The sequence below is a fragment of the Trichosurus vulpecula genome, chromosome 2, assembly GCF_011100635.1.
Source record: "Trichosurus vulpecula isolate mTriVul1 chromosome 2, mTriVul1.pri, whole genome shotgun sequence".
Taxonomy (NCBI): Eukaryota; Metazoa; Chordata; class Mammalia; order Diprotodontia; family Phalangeridae; genus Trichosurus; species Trichosurus vulpecula.
Genome location: NC_050574.1, coordinates 204,462,263 through 204,488,181, shown reverse-complemented (window position 1 = coordinate 204,488,181; position 25,919 = coordinate 204,462,263). Strand labels below are relative to the sequence as shown.

General features: G+C 37.1%; 1 protein-coding gene across 1 annotated transcript in view; it reads right to left on the bottom strand.

Annotated features, from left to right (window-relative positions):
- Positions 1 to 25,919, bottom strand: part of GALNT13 (polypeptide N-acetylgalactosaminyltransferase 13) — a 705,305-nt gene that overhangs the window by 3,947 nt on the left and 675,439 nt on the right. Inside the window, exon 11 of the mRNA XM_036747971.1 lies at positions 490 to 687. Within this exon, the coding sequence (XP_036603866.1) occupies positions 502 to 687 (186 nt within the window). The 3' untranslated portion in view covers positions 490 to 501. The remainder of the gene's footprint in view (positions 1 to 489; positions 688 to 25,919) is intronic.

The window sequence follows — 25,919 nt, the reverse complement described above, 5'->3', positions numbered from 1 at the left end:
ATTAATATTGGCTGAGTGGCCATGGGCAAGTCAGTCAATCTCTCATTACTTTCCAAGATCATAAATTGAGAAGAAGGTACCAATCTGTTTTTGTAGAGGAAAATCCTCACCTGGAACTCCCTATACTGATGAAATTACAGATCCTGACCAAAAAGAAATTTACAAATGTAACCAACCTCCAAGCATCTGTCATGTTCCAAAACAATCTTGTGTAACAACAAAATATTTCAATTATATTTTATGGTCGTGTACATAAAGTAATTATAGATAAATAATAAAAGAAGGAAATAATTTTTGTTGTTGCAGTAAATCACTAGGGAATAACCTACAGTTGCTAAAACAATGAAAGTCTAAGTGGTACAAGAAAAAACACTGTCAGAAAATACCTCAAAATACAGATTTTCTCTAACTCCTAAGTTTTGAGGACTTGCCAAACATAAAGTCAAAACTTTAAACTATGTATCATTTAATGTAGCCTACGATACTAACCTCTCATAATTGCTAGAGCTTGTAATCAAGAGGGCTGTAAAAAACTTTCTTTAAAACTTCCAATACTGTATGGTTTCTTAGCATCCACTTTTGCAAAGGACTACCGTTACACATTTCCACTGTGGTACCTTGGGAGCCATCAGTTAGTTTGCTCACTGTGAGACAACCCTGGGTAATTATGTGAAGAATTGTTTGGGTCTAAATGACAAAAAGGAAGAAAGAATGAATGATGATAAAATAAAGTATAAAAACAGTAACAAAAATCCTAAGAAAATATGTAGTATTTTTACTTGATAGTATTTTATTTTTTTCCAATTACAAGGTAGCTTTAAATATTCATTTATGTAAGATTTTAGGCTCAAAATTTCCCTCCCTCCTCCCCAAGACAGCAAGCAATCTGATATATGTTTTACATGTACAATCATATCAAACATATTTCCACATGGTCACGTTGTAAAAGAAGAGTCAGAACAAAAGGGAAAAATTACAAGAAAGGAAAAAAAGTGAAAATAGTATGTTTTGATCTGTGTTCAGACTCCATAGTTCTTTCTCTGGGTGTGGATAGCATTTTCCATCACAAGTCTTTTGGAATTGTCTTGAATCACTGAATTACTGAGAAGAGCTGAGTCTATAATAGTTGACTGTCTTACAATGTTGCTGTTACTGTGTGCAATGTCCTCCTGGTTCTGCTTACTTTACTCAGAATCAGTTCATTGTAAGTCTTTCCAGGTTTTCCTGATATTTTCTGGCTCATCATTTCTTATAGTTTAGTCATTCTCCAAATTGATGGGCATCCCCTCAACCTCTAATTCTTTGCCACCCCAAAGAGAGCTGCTATAAATATTTTTGTATATGTAGGTCCTTTTCCCATTTGTATGATCTTTTTGGGATATGGCTGGTATTGCTGGATCAGAGGGTATGCACAGTTTTATAGCCCTTTGGATATCATTCCAAATTGCTTCCCAGAATGGTTGGATCAGTTCACAATTCCACCAATAGTGCCTAAGTGTCCCAATTTTCCCACATCTTTCCCAACATTACCATTTTCCATTTTTGTCATATTCGCTAATCTCATAGTTGTGAGATAGTACCTCAGAGTTGTTTTAATTTGCATTTCTTTAATCAATAGTAATTTAGAGTATTTTTTCATATGACTATAGGTAGCTTTAATGTCTCCATCTGAAAAGTACCTGTTCATATCCTTTGACTATTTATCAATTGAAAATGACTTGTATTCTTATAAATTTGACACAGTTTTTATATACTTTAGAAATGAAGCCTTTATCAGAAACACTGGCTACAAAAACTGTTTCCCAACTTTCTGCTTTTCTTTGGATCATGCTTGCGTTGGTTTTGCTTGCACATTTTTTAATTTAATGTAATCGAATGATCTATTTTGCACTTCATAATGTTCTCTACTTCTCCTTTGGTCATAAATTCTTCCCTTCTCCATAGATTTGACAGGTTAACTATTTTTTGCTATCCTAATTTGCTTATGGTATCACTCTTTAGACACTCATTTCAACCTTATCTTGGTATAGGGTGTGAAATGTTGGTTTATGATTACTTTCTGCCATACTATTTTCCAGTTTCCCCAGAACTTTGTCAAATAGTGACTTCTTATCCAAAAAGCTAGAATCTTTGGGTATCAAACATTATCATGGTCATTTAATACTGTGCCTTGTGTACCTAACCAATTCCACTGATCCACCACTCTGTTTCTTAGCCAGTAACAAATAAATTAGATGATGCCACTTTCTAATATGGTTTTAGATCAGGTATAGCTAAGCCAACTTCCTTTGCATTTTTTTTCATTAATACCTCTGATATTCTTGACCTTTTGTTCTTTCAGATGAATTCTGTTATTATTTTTTCTAGCTCTGTTAAATACTTTTTTGTAATTTGTTACAGCACTGAACAAGTAAATTACTTTAGGCAAAATTTCAATTTTTATGATATTAGTTCTGCCTACCCAGTAGCAACTGATATTTTTCCAAATATTTAGATCTGATTTTATTTGTGCAAAAAGTGTTTTATAATTAGAGTTCCTGGGTTTGTCTTGGCAGGTAGACTCCTAAATATTTTATATTATCTATAGTTATTTTAAATGTAATTTCCCTCTCTATCCCTTGCTTCTGGGCTTTGTTAGTAAGATGTAGAAATGCCAATGATTTATGTGGGTTTATCTTATATCCTGCAACACTGATAAAGTTGTTAATTATTTCAAGTAGTTTTTAGTTGATTCTTTAGGATTCTTTAAGAATACCATCATATCATATACAAAGAGTGATGACTTGGTTTCTTTGTTTATTCTAATTCCTTCAATTTCTTTTTTCTTCTCTTATTGTTAAAGCTGACATTTCTATGGCAGTATTGAATAACAGAAGTGATAATGGACTTCCTTGCTTCATCACTGATTTTATTGGAAATATTTCTAGCCTATCCCCATTACATATAATGCTTGCTTATTGTTCTAGGTAGATGCTACTTATCATTTTAAGGAAGGCTCCATTTATTTCTATGCTCTCCCATGTTTCTAATAGGAATGGGTGTTGTATTTTGTCAAAAGCTTTTTCTGCATGTATTGATATAATTAAATGATTTCTGTTAGTTTTCTTGTAGATATAGTCAATTATGCTGATAGTTTTCCTAATATTTAACCAGCCCTGCATTCCTGGTACAAATTCTACCTGGTCATAGTGTATTATCCTCATGATAAGTTGCTGTAATCTCTTTGCTAATATTCTATTTAAATTTTTTGCATCAATATTCATTAGGGAAATTGGTCTATAATTTCTTTCCCTGTTTTGGCTATTCCCAGTTTAGGTATCAATACCCTATTTGTATCATAAAAATAATTTGGTAGGACTTCTTCTTGGCTTCTTTCCCCATTTAGTTTATATAGTATTGGAATTAATTGTTTTTTAAGTGTTTGCTAGAATTTGCTTGTAAATCCATCTGGCCCTGGAGGTTTTTTCTTAGGGAGTTCATTGATGGCTTGTTCAATTTCTTTTTCTAAAATTGCATTATATAAGTATTTTATTTCCACTTCAGTTAATCTGGGCAATTTATATTTTTTGTAAATATTCATCAATTTCACTAAGATTGTCAAATTCTTTGGCATATAGTTGGGCAAAATAGCTCTTATTTATTGTTTTAATTACCTCTTCGTTGGTGGTGAATTCACTCTTTTCATTTTTGATATTGATAATTTGGTTTTCTCCTTTCTTTTTTAAATCAAACTAACCAAAGTTTTATCTATTTTTTTCATGAAGCCAGTTCTTAGTTTTATTTATTAGTTCAATAGTTTTCTTAATTTCAATTTTATTCATCTTTCCTTTGGTTTTCAGAATTTCTAATTTGGTATTTAATTGGGGTTTTTAAAATTTGTTCTTTTTCTAGCTTTTTTAGTTGCATGCCCAATTCATTGATCTCCTCTTTTTCTATTTTATCCACTTAAGCACTGAGAGATATAAAATTTCCTCTAAGAATCACTTTTGTTGCATCACATAAGTTTTGGTGTGTTGTTTCATTGTCATTCTCTTTTATGAAATTATTGACTGTTTTTATGATTTGTTTGACTCACTCATTCTTTAGGATAAGATTATTTAGTTTCCAATCAATTTTAGTCTTTCTTTGCATGGCTCTTTATTACATGTAATTTTTATTTCATCATGATCTGAAAAGAATGCATTTAATATATCTTCCTTTCTGCACTGGATCATGAGGTTTTCATGCCCTAATCCATGGTCAATTTTTGTATAGGTGCTATATACCTCTGAGAAAAAGGTACATTCCTTTCCATTCCCATTCAAGAGGTTGACCATATCTAACTTTTCTAAAATTCTATTCATCTCCTTAACTTCTTATTCATTTCGTGGTTAGATTTATCTAGTTCTGAGAGACAGAGGTTGAGGTCCCTCACTAGTATAGTTTTGTTATCTATATCTTCTTGTGATTTCCTTAACTTCTCCTCTAAGAATTTGGATGCTATACCACTTGGTGCATATATATTTAGCAAAGACAATTCATTGTCTACGGTGCCTTTTAGCAGGACACAGTTTCCTTCCCTTATTGCTTTTAATTAGATCTTTTTTTTTTTTGCTTTTGCTTTGTCTGTGATCAGCCACCTCTGCTTATTTTTTACTTCAGTTGAAGAATAATATACTCTGCTCCAGTCTTTTACCTTTACTTTGTGAGTATCTCTCTGCTTCACATGTTTCTTGTAAACAACATATTGCAGGTTTATGGTTTTTAATCTACTCTGCTATCTGCTTCTGTTTTATGGGAGAGTTCTTCCCATTCATGTTCATAGTTATGATTACTGTGTATTTCCCTCCATTCTGTTCCACCCCCCCACCACCCATTTATACTTTTCTCTCTCCTTTAACTCTGTCCCCCCTCACCACTGTTTTGTTTCTGACCACCACCTCCTTCAATCTGTCCTCACTTTTTACAGCCCCCAACCTTTTTTTCCTCCTTTACCCTCATATGTCTCTGTAGGGTAAGATAAATTTCTATACCCAACTGAATGTGTATGTTATTCCTTCTTTGAGCCAAATTTGATGAGCATGAGGTTCAAAAAATGCTAACCTCCTCCCTTTCCCTCTTTTATTTTAATAGATCTTTTTCTCCTCTTCACATAATGTAATTTACCCTATTCTGCTTCCCATGTTCTCCTTCTTGCAGTACAATCTTTTTTTACACTTTATTTTTTATGTCACCACATCAAAGTCAACTTATATCCACATCCTCTGTCCTTGTATACTCCTTCTAACTGCCCTAATAGAGATACAGTTCTCAATAGTTAGAAGTATCATCATCCCATGTTGAGATATAAACAGTTTAATCTTATTGAATAACATTTTATTTCCTGTTTACCTTTTTATACTTCTCTTGAGTCTTTTGTTTGAAGATCAAATTTTCTTTTCAGCTTTGGTCTTTTCATCAGGAAAGATTGACAGTGCCCAATTTAATTGAATATCCATCTTTTCCTCTGAAAGATTATGCTCAGTTTTGCTGGGTAGTTGATTCTTGGTTGTAATCAAAGCTCCTTTGCCTTCTAGAATATCATGTTCCAAGCCCTCAGATCCTTAAATATAGAAGCTGCTAAGTCCTGTCTCATCCTGACTGTGGCTCTTTGATATTTGAATTGTCTCTTTCTGGCTGCAGAAGTATTTTCTCCTTGACCTGATAATTCTGCAATTTGGCTATATTATTTATTGGAGTTTTCATTATGGAATCTCTTTCAGGAAATGATCAGTTGATTATTTCAATGCCTCTTTTACCCTCTGTTTCTAGGGTATCTGGGCACTTTTCCTTGATTATTTCATGAAAGATTCTGTCAGACTCCTTTTTTGATCATGCCTTTCAGATAGTCCAATAATTCTTAAATTGTCTTTCCTGGATATATTTTCATATATATATATATGTTTATCTGATGAGTTATTTTACATTTCCCTCTACTTTTTTTCATTTATCTGATTTTGTTTGACTCATTCTTGATGTCTCAGAGTCATTAGCTTCCACTTGCCCAACTCTAATTTTTAAGGAATTATTTTATTCAGTTAGCTTTTGTACCTCCTTTTTCATTCTTCAGTGGATGTTTTTTTCACATTTGACCAATTTTATTTTTTAAGGAGTTCTTTTTTTCGGTCAAATTTTTTCCTTCCTTTTCCAAGTTGTTGACTGTTTTTATCATAATTCTACTGTATAACTCTCATCTCTTTTACCAATTTTTTTCTTCTATCTCTCTTACTTGATTTTTTAGAATCCTTTTTGAGTTCTTCCAAGAGGACTTTTGACTTGAGACCAATTTATATTCCCTTTTGAGGCTTCACATGTAGGCATTTTGACATTGTTGTCCTCTGCTGAGTTTGGGTTTTGATTTTCCCTATCATCTTAGTAGCTTTGTATTTTCAGGGCTCCTTTTGGATTTTTGCTCATTTTTAAAAGTTGAGCTCTGATCCAGGGGCACAGGGGGCACTGTCCCATGCTTCTTGTGCTGGACACCAGGGGTCTGCTCATTGACTTTCCACACTGGGGCCTCTGGGGCTGTTGGCTTGCCCACTATACTTGGGTGGCCTGCCTAATTGTGCCTTTTGTGTTCTGGGTACTGGGGCTTGCAATTTGCCTTCTGTGCTGGGGCTGGAGACCTTACAGCTAATCTACTCTGCCACTAGCCTGCTGAGCCAGGACCAAGTGACCTTGGTTGCTGATCTGTGCTATGGCTAAGGGCCTTCAGCTGGCTTGCTAGCACATTGTCTGCACTGTACTGTGCTCCCTTTTTACCCAAATGAGACGGACCTTCACTGAAGTCATTCTAAGTTATCTTTCGCTGGAAAATTGTTTCACTCCACTTTTTCTGGGTCACTCCAGAATCCATTTAGAGGCTTGATTTAATGTTGTTTCTGAGGAAAACTGGGGAGAGCTCAGGCAACTTCCTCTTGTCTCTCTGCCATCTTGGCTTCACCCCCCCCCCCACATGTAGTCCTTTACTAGATTGAATGGAATACATTTTTAATACTAACCATAGTTACATATCAGTGAGAAAAAAGTATTAATTTCAATAGTAATTATACCTAGTAGCAAGATACGATTAAAAGTATATCTAAATATCCATATATGTAGTTCTCTCTCTCCCTTTATTGAGGTGAGGGAGGTTGTGATTTTGTTACTATGGGGAACCCACAGATAAAGTCACTCTCCCTCTTAGTGCAGATCAGCACTTAAAATCTTAGAGAGTTGCCTAACATAGTGAAAAGTGAAACTACTTATCAATGGTCACACAGGTAGTATGTGCCAGAAGTACCCACTGAACCTATGCCTTCTTGATTTTGACACAGACATTCTCCATGCTACACACTATTCCATATTGATAAAAAAGCTGTGAAAAAGTTATGATCTGCAATACTACAGGATGGAGTTGTGCTAGTATGCATGAGAACAAAAATGGATTCAAAGTCAAATGAATGGTTTTGTTGGACGAGGATCAAAATAATTTCTTTGCTATAGAAACTAAACTTGTCCCCGGGGTCATTTTCATCTCTAGTACAATCTTTGGATTATACTAGATGAATAGCCTAGTATAGTAGTGTCAAAATTAAATAGAAAGGACTAATAAACATTATAAAATTGATCCCTGCAGGTGCATATTGACTTAGAAAACCACATGTTAACATTGATCATGTCCTAATATATTTTTATTTATTTTGTAAATATTTACCAATTGAATTTTAATCTAGTGGGCAATACTTGGGTGTGTTGTATGTCTAGCGGACTGAATAGAAAACCTGGGTTCTCAAATTTACCCCACAACTTACTAGCTCTACTATCCTTTCTAAACCACATCTTCTCCACATGAGCAATGGGAAAATTGGGATTTGTTGTTCAGTTGTCTGACTATTTGTGACTTCATTTGGGTTTTTTTTGTCAAACATGCTTGAGAGATTTGCCATTTCCTTCTATAGGACATTTTACCTATGAGAAAACTGAGGCAAAAAGGGTTAAGTGACTTGTCCAGGTTCACACAGCTAGTAAGCATCTAAGGCAAGATTTGAACTCAGGTCTTCCTGACTTCAGGCACAGTACTCTATTCACTGAGCCACCCAGCTGCCCCAGTTGAGACATTGGGATAGAAAATCTCTAATAGAAAGGACTCCTCACCTTTCAAATTCCATTTACAAAGATCTTCTCTAGGGGAGTATGCTTATGGTTGGCATGTGAATTCCTATACTAGGCAATTTTAGGCAGCAAAAAAATGCCACTGCTTTGGGATAGGAGCAAGAAAAAAAGATCATGATTTCATTATCTCAAATTGATTGGATCTTTGATTCTAAGTGAAATATATACAACAACAAAACAATGGATTTGATAGAATTTGTTAAATGGGAAATTATACTTTTTAGACATCTGGATGGATTTTAATCACTGACTACAAATTCTCTTGCAGCTAGTAACCATTTAATAAATTCTTTTTGAGTGGAGGATACATACAAGAATTTCTTAGTCAACATTTCTTCGAATATTTCAGGAAAGACAATGTTGGTCTATGAAGGTTCATGCCTACAGTTACAGAGCCAAGACAGGTACAGGGGGGAAACAAAAGTACTAAAGTGTCACAGGGCAGGCAAGACTATACATAACCATTTCCTTTCTCTTGTAAAATTTAGGCTCTGTCTGAGCAATTCACAATGTTTGTGTATTTCAAGTTGTGTCTACATGACAGCAAATTCATAAAAATTGAAATGAAAACCTTGGTTAATAACATCGATGTCTCAAACAAAAATCACAATTTTTAATGTCATTTTTTAGTTTTCATCTTTTTCTGGCAATATGGAAACACAAACTATGTGTGTTTGTAATTCTGTGATAATACAAATCGTTCAGTGTTTACCAATGTCAGTAAAACAGTTTCAGAAGTTGAGAAAATGCCATCCTCTCCTCATCTTAAATGAGGCATCAGGGTATAATTCTTTAAGTGGGGAAAGTCTCTGGAGGAAGGCTTTAGCAGCAAAATGACTGGATAATAAAGTCCATTGGCATCTTTACTGTTACTACAAAGTAAATGCACAAGCATGTTATTCCTGAAGAGCCAACAGTAGTATGCTAGAGTTTATTCCTTCTGGGAAAACCAAAGGCTTGCTTTTTCCTAGGACTATAATGAGGTTGGAATCTAAATTCTGCAGTTCCTTCTCCTGTCCAAGGCTTCCTCAGGAGGGTAATTATTGGCAAGCAGACTCCATTCAGACACAGGCTCTGACCGTGATAGACCCATTCAGTTCAGCAACAAAACTACTTTTCTTACTGTATTCAACTGTGAGCAACCTATTTGTGCACAAACAAGGGCAGAAACTAGCTCATAAATGCCTTTTAGAGAACTAGACTGCATTGGAAGAAGCAAAGGATGAATTTGAGGCTAGTGTCACCTAACCATCTCTTCATAGAATGGTTTAAAAGGAATTTTATATTGTGACACATAAATGTCTCCTCAATGATTGCTTTTTAAAATTTATTTTTATTTTATCATTTTTATTTAATATTTTAGTGTTCAACGTTGATTTCCACAAGACTTTGAGTTACAAATTTTTTCCCCATTTCTACCCTCCTCCCCACTCCAAGATGGCATGTATTCTGATTGCCCAGTCAGCCCTCCCTTCTTTCACCCCACTCCCCCCATCCTCTTTACCCTTACTTTCTTGTAGAGCAGGACAGGTTTCTATGCCCCATTCCCTATATAACTTGTTTCCCAGCTGTATGCAAAAACCACCTTTTTTTTAAGCATCTGCTTTTAAAACTTTGAGTTCCAAATTCTCTCCCCTCTTCCCTTCCCACCCACCCTCCCTAGGAAGGCAAACAATTCGACATACATCACACATGTATCATTATGTAAAACACTTCCACAATGCTCATGTTGTGAAAGGCTAACTATATTTCCTTCCATCCTATCCTGTCCCCCTTTATTCAATTTTCTCCCTTGACCCTGTCCCTTTTCAAAAGTGTTTGCTTTTGATTACCTCCCCCTATCTGCCCTCCCTTCTATCATCTCCCCTTTTTTATCCCCTTCCCCTTATTTTCCTGTAGAGTAAGATACCCATTTGAGTGTGTATGTTATACCTTCCTCAAGTTGAATCCAATGAGAGTAAGATTCACTCATTCCCCCTCACCTGCCCCCTCTTCCACTTTTTCTTGCCACTTTTATGTGAGATAATTTACCCCATTCTATCTCTCCCTTTCTCCCTCTCTCAATATATTCCTCTCTCACCCCTTAAATTTATTTCATTTTTTTAGATATCCTTTCATATTCAACTCATCCTGTGCCCTCTGTCTGTATTCCCTTCAACTCCTCTAATGCTGAGAAAGGTTTCATGAATTACACACATCATCTTTCCATGTGGGAATGTTAACAAAACTGTTCAACTTTAGTAAGTCCCTAATGAATTCTCTTTCTCCTTTACCTTTTCATGCTTCTCTTGAGTCTTCTATTCGAAAGTCAAATTTTCTATTCAGCTCTGGTCTTTTCATGGAGAAAGTTTGAAAGTCCTCTGTTTTATTGAAAATCCATATTTTGCCTTGGAGCATTATACTCAGTTTTGCCGGGTAAGTGACTCTTGGTTTTAATCCTAGCTCCTTTGACCTCCGGAATATCATATTCCAAGCCCTTTGATCTCTTAATGTAGAAGCTACTAGATCTTGTATTATTCTGATTGTATTTCCACAATATTCAAATCGCTTCTTTCTGGGATCTTTTTCAAGAGGCAATTGGTGGATTCTTTCCATTTCTATTTTACCCTCTGGTTCTAGAATATCGGGGCAGTTTTCCTTGATAATTTCTTGAAAGATGATGTCTAGGCTCTTTTTTTGATCATGGCTTTTAGGTAGTCCAATAATTTTTAAATTATCTCTCCTGTATCTATTCTCCAGGTCAGTGGTTTTTCTAATGAGATATTTCACATTGTCTTCCATTTTTTCATTCCTTTCATTCTGTTTTATAATATTTTGATTTCTCATAAAGTCACTAGATTCCAAATGCTCCAATCTAATTTTTAAGGTGGTATTTTCTTCAGTGGTCTTTTGGAACTCCTTTTCCTTTTGTCTAATTCTGCCTTTCAAGACATTCTTCTCCTCATTGGCTTTTTGGAGTTCTTTTGCCATTTGGGTTAGTCTATTCTTTAAGGTGTTATTTTCTTCAGTATTTTCTTGGGTCTCCTTTAGCAAGCTGTTGACTTGTTTTTCATGGTTTTCTTGTATCACTCTCATTTCTCATCCCAATTTTTCCTCTACTTCTCTTACTTGATTTTCCAAATCCTTTTCGAGCTCTTCTGTGGCCTGAGACCAGTTCATATTTTTCTTGGAGGCTTTTGATGTAGGCTCTTTGACTTTGTTGACTTCTTCTGCCTGTATGTTTTGATCTTCTTTGTCACCAAAAAAGGAGTCTGGAGTTTGAGTTTGAATCTGTATTTGAGTCTGAGTTCATTTTTGCTGCCTGTTCATGTTCCCTGCCAACTACTTGACCCTTGAGCTTTTTGTCAGGATATGACTGCTTGTAGAGTAGAGAGTACTTTGTCCCAAGCTTTAGGGTCCAAACGCTGCTGTTTTCAGAGTTACTTCTACTCCACCATCACCATAGGCTCTGTCACAGCAGCACTCCTCCTCCCTCAAGAACTGCCAACCAGGACTGCAATACGGATCCAAGCAGGGCACAGCAAGAGAATCTGCCTTTGTGCCCACAAAGTGCTCCTTGCATTCCCACTCTGATCTGCTGCTAGATTCCTTCCACCGTGTGAGCCAGGGACTTGGGAAGCAGCTGATGCTGTAGCTCTGGAAGCAGCCTCAGGAGCTTCCTGCTGCTGCCACCACCACCACCACACCACCTCCACCACCTCCAGGGCTGGTGATTGGACCACTCTGAGCTCGATCCCGCAGTATCCCTCTAACATGTTCTTTGGCGTTTGTGTGTTGAGAAGTCTGGTTACTGCTCCAGGTCACTGATTCATGGCCCCAAGGCCTGTTCCAGCCAGCTGACTGGGTCTAGTCTGTCCTGGCATGGCCCACAGTGGGGTTCTCTCTGCTCCCAGTACCATGTGATAGACCCTTCCTGGCAACCATCCAGGCACTCCTGGGCTGGAGGCCTGTTTCCCTCTGCTGTTTCATGGGTTCTGCAGCTCTAGAATTTGTTCAGAGCCATTTTTACAAGTGCTTGGAGGGATTTGGGGGAAAGCTTAAGCAAGTCCCTGCTTTCCAGCTGCCATCTTGGCTCTCCCCTCCCCTCTCCCCCAGCAATGATTGCTTTTGAGCCACAGTTTTTATTAGACTCAAAGATAGAAAGAGCTTTGGAAGTCATATAATCTGATTTCTTGTGTTACTGATAATGAAACTAAGGCCTAGAGGATTTTAGATTTTTAGCCCAGATCATACAGGTAGTAACTTGCAGAGAAGATGTTTGAACACTTGTCCTCCAGCTTTATATTCCATCTACTTCCTGTCGCTATTGTTGATATAATATATATATGGACCTTAGGAGGCCTGTGTGAATGCTTTAATTTCTACCTGAAAATTTAAACAGACTTCCAGTTCAGAAGTCATGATGCCACAGATTATAGCTGATAAGGAATTGTTCTCTGTTACTATCAATCAGATCAACAAATTGATATTATGTATCCATTATGAGGCAAACATTGTGAGAGGCTCTAGAGACATGAATATAAAATAGAAATAGTTCTTGCTTTCAAGGAGCTGAATTTTTATTGGGAAATATTTAGGTAGTTCATTGGCAATCTGGAAAGACAAATTAGGATCTACATCCTTATGTAATGAACAAATATCTGTCCCATGATGCATATCATCCTTACATACTCTACTTCTCTTATGTGGTTTTCAAAATCCTTTTTGAGCTCTTCCATGGCCTGGAACCAATTCATAATTTTCTTGGAGGTTTCGGATGTAGCATCTTTGATTTTGTTTTCTTCCGGTTGCATGTTTTGATAATTTTTGTCACCAAAGTAAAATTCTATAGTGTGTTTTTTTTTGTGCTGTCTGCTCATTTCCCCAGCCAATTACTCGACTTTTGAGCTCTTTGTCAAGGTATGACTCTGCTTCCAGAGTGGAGAGTGCTTTGTCCCAAGCTTCAGGGGTTTTGCACAATTGTTTTTAGAGCTATTTCTAGACACCTGTAAATTTTCAGTTCTTCCAAGGTGGTATGATCCAAGGAGAGATGGCTACTCCTTTCTTGGCCTGTGCTCTCTTCTGTGTGTGACCTCAAGCACTCTTCTCTTCCCTGAAACTGTGAGGATTCCCTCTCCACAGCCACCACAAGCTCTGCCACACTAGTGCTCCTCCTCACCCCAGGACTGCCACCCAGGACTGTGACCCAGATCCAAGCAGGGCAAAGCAAGAAAATCCTGCCTCAACGCCTGCAAAAAGATCCTTGCCCTCCTGCTCTGATCAGATGCTTGACCCCCCACCATCTGTGGGCCTGGAGCTCCAGAAGCAGCCACTGCCACTGCTGCTGCTGCTGTGGCCATAACCACCTCTGCTGCCCTGGAGCTGGGGCCTAACTGTGCTCTTCTCCCACCCAGGTCTGACAGAGTTTTCCCACTGACCTTTTACAGTGCCTTTGGTGTTTGTGGGTTTAGAAGTCTGGAAAACCACCACAGCTGCCAGGGATTCAGTGCCCTGAGCCCTGCTCTGCCTGGTCTGCTCCAGCCTGATCTGTGACGGTGCAACTCACACTGGGACTGTGCTCTGCTCCCAGCCTGGTGTAATATACCCTTCCCATTGGCTTTTCAGGCTGTCTTGAGTTAGGCACTTGTTTTACTTTGTCATTTTGTGAGTTCTGTAGCTCCAGAATTTGTTTAGATTCATTTTTACAGGTATTTAGAGAGATCTGGGGGAGAGCTCAAGCAAGTCCCTGATTTTACTCCACCATCTTGGCTCTGCAGTTGTGTGATGATTACGAGTTTGTAATACACTTTGAACTCTGGTACTGCTTGGCATCTTCCTTCACATTTTCCTCTTTGACTCTCATGATATTCTTGATTCCTACCTATCTACATACCTACCTACATACCTACATGATATTCTTTTTTCCTGCCAGATGCACTTTATTATAACTTTTCTAGCTCTTTATCACTTTTAATTTTTTTTGGAATTCATCACGTCTTAATCAACTTAGTCCTATGCCCTTTATCTATGTATAATCCTTTAAATCTCCCTAAAATTAAAAAAAAATCTTTCCATATAGGAATGTAAACAGTTTAACCTTACTAATTCCCTTATTATTTCTCTTTTATGTTTACCTTTTTATACTTCTCTTGAGTCTTTTATTTGAAAGTAATTTTTTTTATTCAGCTCTGGCTTTTCATGAAGAATGCTCTAAACTAAACATCCATTTTCCCCTGAAGGATTGTACTCCATATTGCTGGGTAGGTTATTCTTAGTTGTAGTCTTAGCTACTTTGTCCTCCTGAATGTCATATTCCAAGCCCTCTTCTCCTTTAATATGGAAGCTGCTAAATCTTGTGGGATCTAGACTGTGACCCCATGATATATGAATTGTTTTTTCTTCTGGTGCTTGCATTATTTTCTCTTTCATCTGGAAGCTCTGGAATTTGGCCATAATATTCCAGGGAGTTTTCACTTTGGGATCACTTTCAGGAAGTGATTGGTGGATACTTTTAGTTTCTATTTTGTCTTCTCGTTCTAGGATTTCAGAGCAGTTTTCCTTTATAATTTCTTGAAATGTGATATCTAAGTTCATTTTGTTATTATGGCCTTCAGGTAATCCAGTAATTCTTAAGTTATCTCTTCTCAATATTTTTCCAGGTTAATTGTCTTTTTGCATGAAATGTTTAACATTTTCTTCTATTTTTTTTAATTCTTTTGACTTTTTTGGTGTCTTCTTGAGGTGTTAGCTTCCTCTTGCCCAATTCTAATTTTTAAGAAATTATTTTTTTCAATGAGATTTTGTGCCTCTTTTCCCATGTGACCAACTCTTTTTAAAGAGTTCTTTTCTTCAGTTAACTGTGTGCCTCTTTTTCATCTGGACAGTTCTGTTTTTTAAGGAGTTCTTTTCTCCAGTGGATGTTTGTGCATTTTTTTACCATTAGGAAAATATTATTGTTTAGAGGTATTATTTTCTTCATACCTTTTGCCACTTTTACCAAGCTATTGACTCTCATTTCACAATTTTCTTTCATCACTTTCAATTCTTTTCCCAATTTTTCCTCCACCTCTCTGATTTGAATTTTAAAATCCTTTTTGAGTTCTTCCAAGAATTCTTGTTAGGCTTGGAACCAATTCATGTTTTTCTTTGAGGCTTTGCATGTAGCTGTTTTGACATTGTTTTCTTCTGAGTTTGTCTTTTGATCTCTCTCAATACAAAAGTTTTTATGGTCGGGTTCTTTTTGGTTTTGTTTGCTCATTTTTTCCAGCCTATTTATTGACTTTGAACTTAATGTTAGAGTTGGGCTCTCCTCCTGGCATGGAAGAGGCAATGTTCTAAGCTTTATGTTTTTCATGTTGCTATTCTCAGAGGTAGTTTTAGGGGTCTGTAAATTTTTAGTGCTTCTAAAGTGGTATGATCTAAGGTGAGTTGTGGTCACTGCTCTCTTGGCCTCTGCTCTTGTGTTTGCTCAGGAAGGGATCTTGCTCCACTGTAGCTGCTAGCACACTCCTTTTGGCCCTGAAATTATAGTAATGTCCCCTACTTTCCAGCACCAAGGCCAGGACCATCATTTGTCTTTTGAGCAAACACAAGTACTCTCCTCCATCCTGTTGCTGTTACCAGGGCCCCTGCCTCCCTTGTAGCCAGTCTTCTTAATCTTTGAACTGTGACCTAAAACTGCATTTGAGAAATGCAACAATGTCCTGAACCCAGTGCCAGCAAATGGTCTGCTGTACTCTCTTTCTCATCAGTTATTTAACTCCTTTACTCTCTGTGGACTGGAAGCTCTCCAAATTGCTGCTGTTGCATCCACTGCCCTAAGGCCTACTGATAATATTGCAGTGTAGCCTGCACCATACTTCAGGCCCAAACATTATACTAGTGAGACTGACCTTTCCTATTGACTTCCTAAACTGTCACCATCTAGAAAATTGTTTTACTCCAATTTCTTGTCTCTCCAGAATTCCTTCCAATGTGGTCTTTTAGAATAGTTTGGAGGGTAATTTTGGAGAGATCAGGTGAGTTTCTATCTCTATTCTGTCATCCTGGCTCCACCTCCACTTTGAAAAACTTTAAAGGAGAATAGATATGTTTATTATGATTTTTAATATTTGTATGATTAATACTTTGACTTGTACTCACATTAACTCAACATAGCCTGTGTTCAGGGAGTGGGAGTTATCAGAAGCAAAGTAAATCAAAAAAGAGATAAACTAAACCAGGCGCTTTTGCTGGCAGCTATGTATGGTTGTGCATTTGAGTCACTATTTGTTAAAACTGTTAAGACTCCTTCCCTGTGGGAATTGATAATATAGCTGCCACAATTCAATGTAAAATCAGCAGATGTTAGCTGAGAGCAGCATATTAGATAATTAGTCCATGGCAGTTCCATTCTCCCTATATATATTTCTTATATGCATTTATACACACATATATGTCCAATACATATATACATTTGTGTGTATATATGCACACATATAAAACATCTGCGCGCACACACACACACACACACACACATATATATGTGTGTGCATATACACACATACATCTATACATGCATAAAAATATATACATACACACATTTTTTCCCCCATTAGAAAGTGAACTCCATGAGGGCAAGGACTATACTTTTGCTTTTAAAAAAAAATTCTGGTACTTTGCACTATTCTTGGTACAGGGTAAGTATAATAAGTAAATATAAAATCTTGTTGACTAATGCAGAGTCCCAAATGAGAATAATGCTGAATTATAAATAACATTCTTCCTTTGCGATTAGAATGATGTTGGTTTAAATCCCAATTCTGACACTAATTAAGGTTATGACTTTGTCAAGCAATTTAACCTCTACATACATTAGGCAACTCCCTAGTATTTATCTACTTGATCACAGATGAGTTGGCAATTTGTATTGGAAGAGAGAGTTCCCACACTGACAAAATCACAAACACTTCCATAGCAATTAAAAATAATGAGACAGGGATACCAATTATACTGGTGTGTAAGGTATGTTAGAAGTAGCTAATCATTTGTCAAAAAGCATATATTCATATGCTTTTCTATTTTGTTGCTTAAAAATATGCATGTACAAAGTCTGTTTTCCCAAATCTTTTCAAACTTTAAGATACCACCGAATCCACTTGAAAATCTGATAAAGAAGACAATTTTGGGATCGAAAAATTATTCTAGTTGGATAGAATTAGGTCATGTCAGTGTAATCAGAAATACATCTTTAAAAGTTGAATAGGGTATTTTTGGTTATTTCATTGGAGAGATGGACTTTTTCATTAAAATTATTGCATTTTTGATTTATATCACTTGCACAGGAATTAAAGGTTGTGATACTCTCATAAAAGCACTGAAGTAAAAAGCAATTGGCTCAGTGATTGCATATACCGTTGGTCATAGAGAGAATAAGACTGACAGGAGCTACTTAAATTAATAACAAATACAGTTTTCTTCTCTGCTCTTTAGCTGCATGATAAAACATATAAAATATACATTACTATAGTGAAATTTTTATTTCACATATTTAATTACATTTCTCCAACAGGATAATTGGCATATTCAGTGGAAGAAAAAAGGTGTGCTGAAAAAACTAGTTGGTATTTTTATCCACAAATAGGCATTAAAATACATTGTTGAGTTGTCAGTATTCTATCCAATAACAGATTCCACAACAGGTCACAACTACAACTACTATGAATACAAACGTAGAAAGGTAAAACTTTCCTATGTCTATAGTCTTCTAGACTACAGATCTACACAGGGAAATTAAATAACTAGGATTTAATTGTCAGCTGCTTTCAGATCACTTACCTTAAAGTTATATTCCCATTTACCTGCATACTTACAGAAATAAAAGAAAAATGGAAAAATATCAATGACTAAATATAAGCTTCAAATGGGGATTTCAACAAATAATAATTAAAATGTTTTTAATCATAATAAATATTTGAATTAAATGAAAAAAAAACCTTGTATTGTCAATAAAGGAAACTTCTTTGGTACCAGATCCTCTTAATCTACTTTCTTTACCACATGAAAAACAGAGCTTATTTTTAGATCCTTATTTTTTTAAATCTGGTTGCTTAGTGTTTGTTGAGTGTAAGTGTGCTGTACTAAATCCAGATCTTTGTACTGTACTGAGTTGCCTGGATGCTTACAAAGAAATGTCATTATCTGCAATTATTGCAGCAAAATATACATTTCAAATGGGTTGGAACAGATTTCCACTCCTCTTCAAACTGAGAAAACAAGGAGTCCTCAACAGAATAGAAAACTGGGAATGGCAGGGTTCTCATTATAATCCAATACTCAACTTTACCCCATCTCAACTGCATCAGCCAATATGCTTTTTTTTTTCTTTTTGGAATCCACGTACCCCACTGTAGGTTCTGGAGCACTAAGATATACAAGGCATTTACATTAGGTTTCAGAAAGATAGGAACCCCATGGCATTATAAATTGGATATAAAACAGAAACTTCCCTGATACTTTATTTCTCTTAATGGAACTACTGGTGGTCTGAGCTAAAATGGTGAAGTTATTTTTAATTATTCCTTCTCCCTCAACTGCTACTTTCAATTTTAAATCAGTTGCCAAATTCTATTGATTCTTTCACCATAGTATCTCTCAGATATGTCATCTCTATTCTCTGCAGATCCTTATCCTTTATTACCTAGGAGGCTATTGAAATAGCCTCCAAACTGACCTCTTTACCTCCAGTCTCTTCCCTGTCAAATTCATCTTTCATGCAGTTACCAAAAATAGTCCTTGTAATGCATTTAGATATGTTATTTCCCTATAAAAAAAAACTCCATAGCTTAACTTTGAAGACCGAGTACAATATCTATTCATTTATTCACTCATTCATTCATTTATATTTTGTTTATTTGTTTATTTTTCCCTAGTTTGTCAGACCCTATGCTAGGCACTGGGCACTCAAAGACAAAACACAAACCAATTCCTGCTCTCTGGAAGTTTGCATTCTACATTTCTGATGCTAAGGATAATCCTGAGTCTAAAATGACAAAGGTTCACTTATCAAAAGAATATATAAAGGAAACAAAATGGTTTTGTGAATAAAACTTGAGGTGAGAGATAAATAGGACATATGAGTTCTATATAATAAAAAAGTTTATATTGTTGACCACCAAATTGATCTTTTCAGTCTTATAAAACATTGTTCTTTTCATGCACTATTAATTTCTAGCTAAACTGTACTATTAAGTAGATTTAAAAAAACCCTATATCACATTTTCTTGGTTCTGTATATTCACAACATGCTTTGAACATCTTCCTCCACAACTCTACCTGTTTAAATATTTTCCTTTTTCAGGACACAATTAAGGTGCTGAAGAGGGTTTGGGGTGAGGGGTGCTCGACACCCCAAAGTACCAACACACCGGGTCCTGCCGAAAGAATTCGACTCAAGCTTTCTCAGCCAAGGGAAAAGATAAAGTTTATTGAGAGTTAGCCAAATAGGCCTGCCCCAAGAGATCCCACCCCTTGTGACGCCTGTAAGGAAAGCGAGCCAGATCAATCTGAGCTAGATTGGATCTGACCAACTTCATGGAGGCAAGATGGTGATTATATACACAAAGGTTGTGGGAGGGATTGAGGGGTGGTCTGGGGTGATGGAAATGACAGACAATAAAGGGCTAGGGTAACAGAGCTAGGGTATAGATATTTTGATCAGGATTAAGGGTGGAAAACAGCTGGACAATAGAGGACTGTGCAAGGTAGGCATTTGGGCCTAATGGTTATAGCCTCAGGCCAAGGCCAGATCAAGTGGGAAGATTCAAGGAGAGTTCAAGGGTTCAAGGGGTTCCCAGAGACTGTGCCCTCATCAGTGCCAAATCCTCAATGAAACTCATTGATTTCCTCCTGTATGTGATCAATTTCTCCTCAAATTTTCTTATACAACTTATTCTTATTTTCTCTTAATGGGACTCTACCTTGTATATATATTGAAGTCCCATTATTTTGTTATAAGGAGTCTCTCTCTCTCTCTCTCTCTCTCTCTCTCTCTCTCTCTCTCTCTCTCTCTCTCTCTCCCTCCCCTCCCTCTTCATCTCCTTTTCCCTCTCCACCTCTCAGTCTGCTTCTGTCTCTCTCTGTCTCACCATTGTATCCCTAAAACCTAGAATGGTATATATAGTAAGCTCTAACAAATATTAAATGGAAATGAATTGAATATGGGATACTTTAGAACCCAGAATCTAAGGAATAAGGAGTCAAACTTTTAGCTTTGTTACTTAAGAAAAAGGCATTAATATAGAGGAAAAATCAGATGTTTAAAGTATGTTTCTAGCCAAATATTCATTCAGATGCATTCATTTTTAAAAAGAGAATCAATTAAATAAGTAGCTAATTATTCCATGAATATACAGCTGAAGTTTTAAGGCAATTAAGCCATATTGACAATGTGGTTTTGAAGATGTTTATTTACCTAAATAGAAAATATTTATTGTTCAACATTCTTCCAATTATTAAGAAAAGGAAGCAAAATAAATGAGCAGGGCTTGGCAATAAAAAGAAAAATCACCGAGTAAACCATTTCAAGCTTTGGTGATATTGTTCTTTTGGAAAAATATTAAGTCTTAATCAATTTTTGCAATTGCAAGACTCCTACCATTGCCACTTTTCCAAATTCCTTTCAGATAAGTAGCCCTGGGTAATTCTAAGAACACAGAGATCTAAGGCAACTAACTGATTTCATATGAACTTCCATGCACTCCCCTGAGGAGGCCCTGCAATGTTCCAGGCCTAGATGCAATCATCATAACACCACCTGCAAATAAATGCAGCTTGAGGAACTCATCAGTCTATCTTCTATCTGAATGTGAAATTTATGTCCCCTAGGACAATAGCTGTCAAGCTCAAATACAAACAAGTTCTTATGGCTGCATATGGATTTAGAATACTACAAAGTATTACCTATATTTTATTGTATATTTAGTTTATTAAACAGTTTCCAGTTGCATTTTAATTTTGTCCAAGCTGCAATTTAGAGTTCTGCTACTAATTTGTGGAATGCATCAAGTTGGATATCTCTAAGACATTGGTAAATACTTTTGGTAAGGTTTGGTCTCCTTGTTTTATATCTTGCTTGCTATTGATACTTAGACTGTTAAACAAAGTTGTCTTTCTGTTTGCATCTGTCAAGGAATCTTGTAAGATCTTCTTAACATCTGCTTGTTAAACATATATGTTATTGGAATAGAGTACATGAATGAAAAACAAACATTTAATAAATGTGTCAAGTTGGGAAAGCAAAACAAAAGTGAAAGTAGTACCTCATTTCAAAGAGCTTGTTTTCAAATAACAGGAGGCATATATAAGCAAATGGTGGCTAGAGAAGTGAATTTTGGTGAATAAAATTACATGATGATTAGTAGAATGATAGAAGAGTAGACTGACATACTCTTCGCAGAATCGGTGGCCATATTAACTTGATTTGGTTACAGAACTGGAAAGCAGGAGGATGGGGAGGGTGCCACACATGGCAGGAGGGCAGTGAGTGAAACTATGGGCAAAGAGATCTAGAGAAATATTGTTGGAGGAACTGGCCTAAGATAGTGGACCTCAGACGAGAGTCTTATGAATTAGGACCTTGGGGGTTTCAAATTGGGAGTCCTGTTATTGTTTGCCCTTCATTTTCAAAGAAGACCAATGACATGACAGGTAATACCTTGATGTGTGTAAATTGTATTTAAGTGAGGCAAAGTAGCACAAGTCATGAGTCTCATTCTCTCTTACTGAGTCATCAGAACCCAGTGTCAGGACAAAATTCAGGATGATTGGTAATGATCTGGGATACTGTGGATGACCTTGATATCTTTGATGTCTGAGCATGCTCTGAGCACTCCATAGCATATGTTGCAGCTGCCTTCATGTCCTTTGAAACACATTGTTCTCAATCACCCATTCTGCCAGGGAAAGTCTTCACATGCTTGGGGTAGACATCCCCCTAACTCACCAGCAGGTGTGAGGCACGTCAGTTACCCTCAACCTGGTCTGGTCCATCTGCCTAGATGGTTTACCAGGGGGAGGCTGCTGAGCATGTTATGGCTTTTTGGAGCCACAGGTGAGAGTTGGGTGAATTAGGTGGACACTAAAGGTGGATGAGCAGCCCTGAAAAGAGCTTGGTAAGCCCTCACACCAGAGTTGCTAGTTCTCCTGAACACCACATACAAACCTGGGAGTCCTAAAGATATAAGAATTAGGGTACATAGGCCATTGTCACTGGTCCTGATGTCATTTTGTTTTCTTGAGGCCAAAGTCCATTGTAATCAACCTGTGGCATGAGAGAGAATGAGACCTAATGGATAGAGAGCTGGGATTGGGATCAGGAAGACCTTGTTTCAAGACCTGCTTCTGACACATACCTGGTATATACAACCTGGTCATGTCACTTAACATCTCAGTGTCCTCAAGCAACTCTCTTAAACTATAGAACATTTTGCAGATTTGCATTGGTAAAGGAGATTTCTCTAGGAGGAGACACCTCTAACAATGAAATCACTTCTTGAGACTATTCCTCTCCAACCTACTATTAGTGGGATTTAAAGTATGTCTACAAAGATGTAGTCTGCTGTTTGGAAATTATCTGAAAACATTGTTTCCTTTTCATGTTTTCATCAGAAATATTTTTGGACAAGTTAATAGCAGAACAAAGATAAGACAAGATCAATCTAGCAATTATTCAAGGAAAAAGCCAAGGGGAAGGAGAAAGAATATTGCCCAGATTGTTCCATTCAGTTGGATAGGCCTCCCATAGAGCTCTCTTTGACAAGTACTGCAGATGGACAGTGAGCTAGACCCAAAGTTAAATAGAATGGGGAGAGTGGGCTGGATTGGTTCTGGGAAACTGTGCAGTGCTTTCAATGATTGCAAGCTGCTGTCTGCCACCAAAGCCCATTTTTAAAACAACAGTGTTCTCTTTTAACACCAATATCAGCTGCTCTTGTGCTACACTATCAGAAAAAAATTACTTGATCTCTTCTGTAGAAATAATAGTCACATAGTATTTGATGCATGATGATAAGTATATGTTTCTTTTAAGCAAAATTATTCACAAAATTATGTACTTACTAAGGACATGATTCATGAAGAACCAAGAGGGGAACAAGCAGGGTTTTTATAGGTTATTCCTTGTTTATGTCAAGATGCTCCAGATAAAAGAAGAGTACAGGATCACTTGATAGATAACAACCAGAGAGATAATGTTATTTGAATATATCTGAATATAAATTAAACAAGATGTAAAATAAGTACACAGACATTTGCCAAAGATGTTTGTTGATGAAATGAAGTGTTGCCTTGTGTTAATTTCAAATGATAGAGAGCTCTTCTGTGGAGAATCAGATAGATGCTCCTGTTTGGCATGGAATTCTATTGATTTCATTGAGCCCTTAAACACTACAGATCCCACTCAAGAAATTTCATGACCACTGAAAAGACATAGGACTAGCAAGCTATATATAGAAAAACTACCAAATGGATGAGGAATGTATATTTCCCAGATTGAGATATGCAATTGGATGAAAGGCTATTGAATTAGTTTGTCAATACATATTTCTTAGACAGTGCAGATGGACAATGAACTGGATCAAGAATTGTATAAGAGGAAGAAAGGACTAGATGGCATGTAGAAAATTATAAAAATCTTTCAATTATTTGATACTGCTCCCTGCCCCTAAAACTCATCTTTTTAAATACCAATATTTTCCCTAGTATATATGATAATATAATTATGGATCATGGAAAACTATAATCTCAGATGAGTCACAATTTAAGGTGATAGAAAGGGCAAGGGGTAGATTTATGGTTAATGCAAGTATATCACAATATACCAATGCCTATTTACATGTGAAGTATCATAAAAAGATATTGTTAAGAATATGTACGACTGGAAAATAAAGGATGTTGTTCACATAGCAATTTTTATTGTTGTTCAGTTGCTTCAATTGTGCCTCACTCTTCATAACCCTATTTGATGTTTTCTTGCCAAAGATACTGGCATTTGCCATTTCCTTCTCAAGATTATTTTACAGGTGAGGAAACTGAAGTAACTAGGGTGAAGTAATTTGCCCAGGGTCACAAAGCTTGTAAGTGTCTGAGGCTGAATTTAAACTCAGGTCTTTCTGACTCCAGGCCCAGCACTCTGTCCTCTGTGTAACCTAGCTACCCTACTCATATAGGCAATAGTGAGTAACATTTAGGCAACTTCAGTGTTTCACTGAAGAAAGGAATATCAAAAGTCTTCAAATGAATTAAATGGATCTTCTCAGGAGGACTTCTACCATGGACAAAAATTACAAAGGATGAGAAAATATAGATGAATTATTTGGAAAAATTAGAGGGAGTGTGTAGCAACAATGTGGCTAGCAGCTACTGCAGCTGTGTAAGACCAACAGCAACCAGCACACAGAAGAGCTGCTAACACAGGTTCTTTGATATGCTTTTCTAGGAAAGCAACTTTAAGAGGTTAACCATCTGAATTTAATTAAACATACATATATCACTCACTTAGTTCAGGGGAAATGATCAGCTCTCTGAACTTCAGGGTGAATACAAACAGCAATTACAAACATCAACAGACAGACCTTATCTGATTCAAATCAAAATTCATAGTTACCAGAAAAGTACCAACATCTATGTGGGTTACAAAGCTGGGGTGGGGGGTGGGTTTAGTTGCTTGCCCAGAGTCTTGTCACCCACATTCTTTCAATGAGTGTACTCTCCCAAAGTCAAATACCAATCTCAGATCTTATACCTATCTCATGGCCCTGGGGCACTTGAGGCTCACCATGTAGAGTGTGAGAAATCAGTGTGGAAAAGCTCCAACCACCAGCACCACATCATATACAGTTCAGTGATTCTCTATTGTCTTAGTGGTGAGAAACACTCCAAGATAAAAGATCTCACTTTACCTGCCCCATGCAAACAAAGGCCAGAATCATTAAAGGCACTTAAGAGAACAATAGGAAAAAGCCCTGCCCTGATTACCACTACATAATCCACACCTTCCAAGATCCTTGGCATAAGAATATCTAAATTAAATGGCCATGGATCCTGGAACAAGGAGCCCAGAGCAGGGGTCCTGGGAGATAACATCTCCTTTCCTCTCCCTACACCACTAGCACTCCAAAGGAGCAGAGGCTGTGGGAGGAGAACAAGCAGAGGCTTGGGGGAGAGGTGGATAGCCAAAGCCAGGGCTTGAGTTCATAAGCCTGGCTCTGGACTGTGATGGAAGGGTAAATGTCTCGAGATTGCATTGTATGTGGAGTTTTGCCTGTGTGCAGACTTGACAGGAGTGGTTGGTGAGGTGAGACTACAAGTGGACATACTGACCTAGATGGAGCAGAAGAATGCCTATGTGAGAACTTTGGAAAGGTGAAACAGAAAGTGGTGAGCTGCCATCAAGTAAACTTTGTTGAGGTGAGCACAAAGGTGGAGAGCTGCCTACATCTGAATTCTGGCAGAAGCCAGGAGTGGCCAGCTGGAGCTGGACAACCAGGAACCCAGGAACTTGCTGTTCATCCTCAGGGCAAGATGGAAACTTTGCAGCAAGGTGTTGAGTGTGCTTTTTTTGCTACCTTCCCCTGGGACTGTTTGGGACCCAGGAGGAAGGAGTGGAGTTGATTATGGTAGGTGGAGGGAAGTGCTGTAAACCCCCAGGAATCCACCCAGTTGGCTTCATTGCCCAGCTGCTCTCAGGACTTGAAAGTAGGGTGCTGGAGCAGTGTGGGGAGAACAGACCC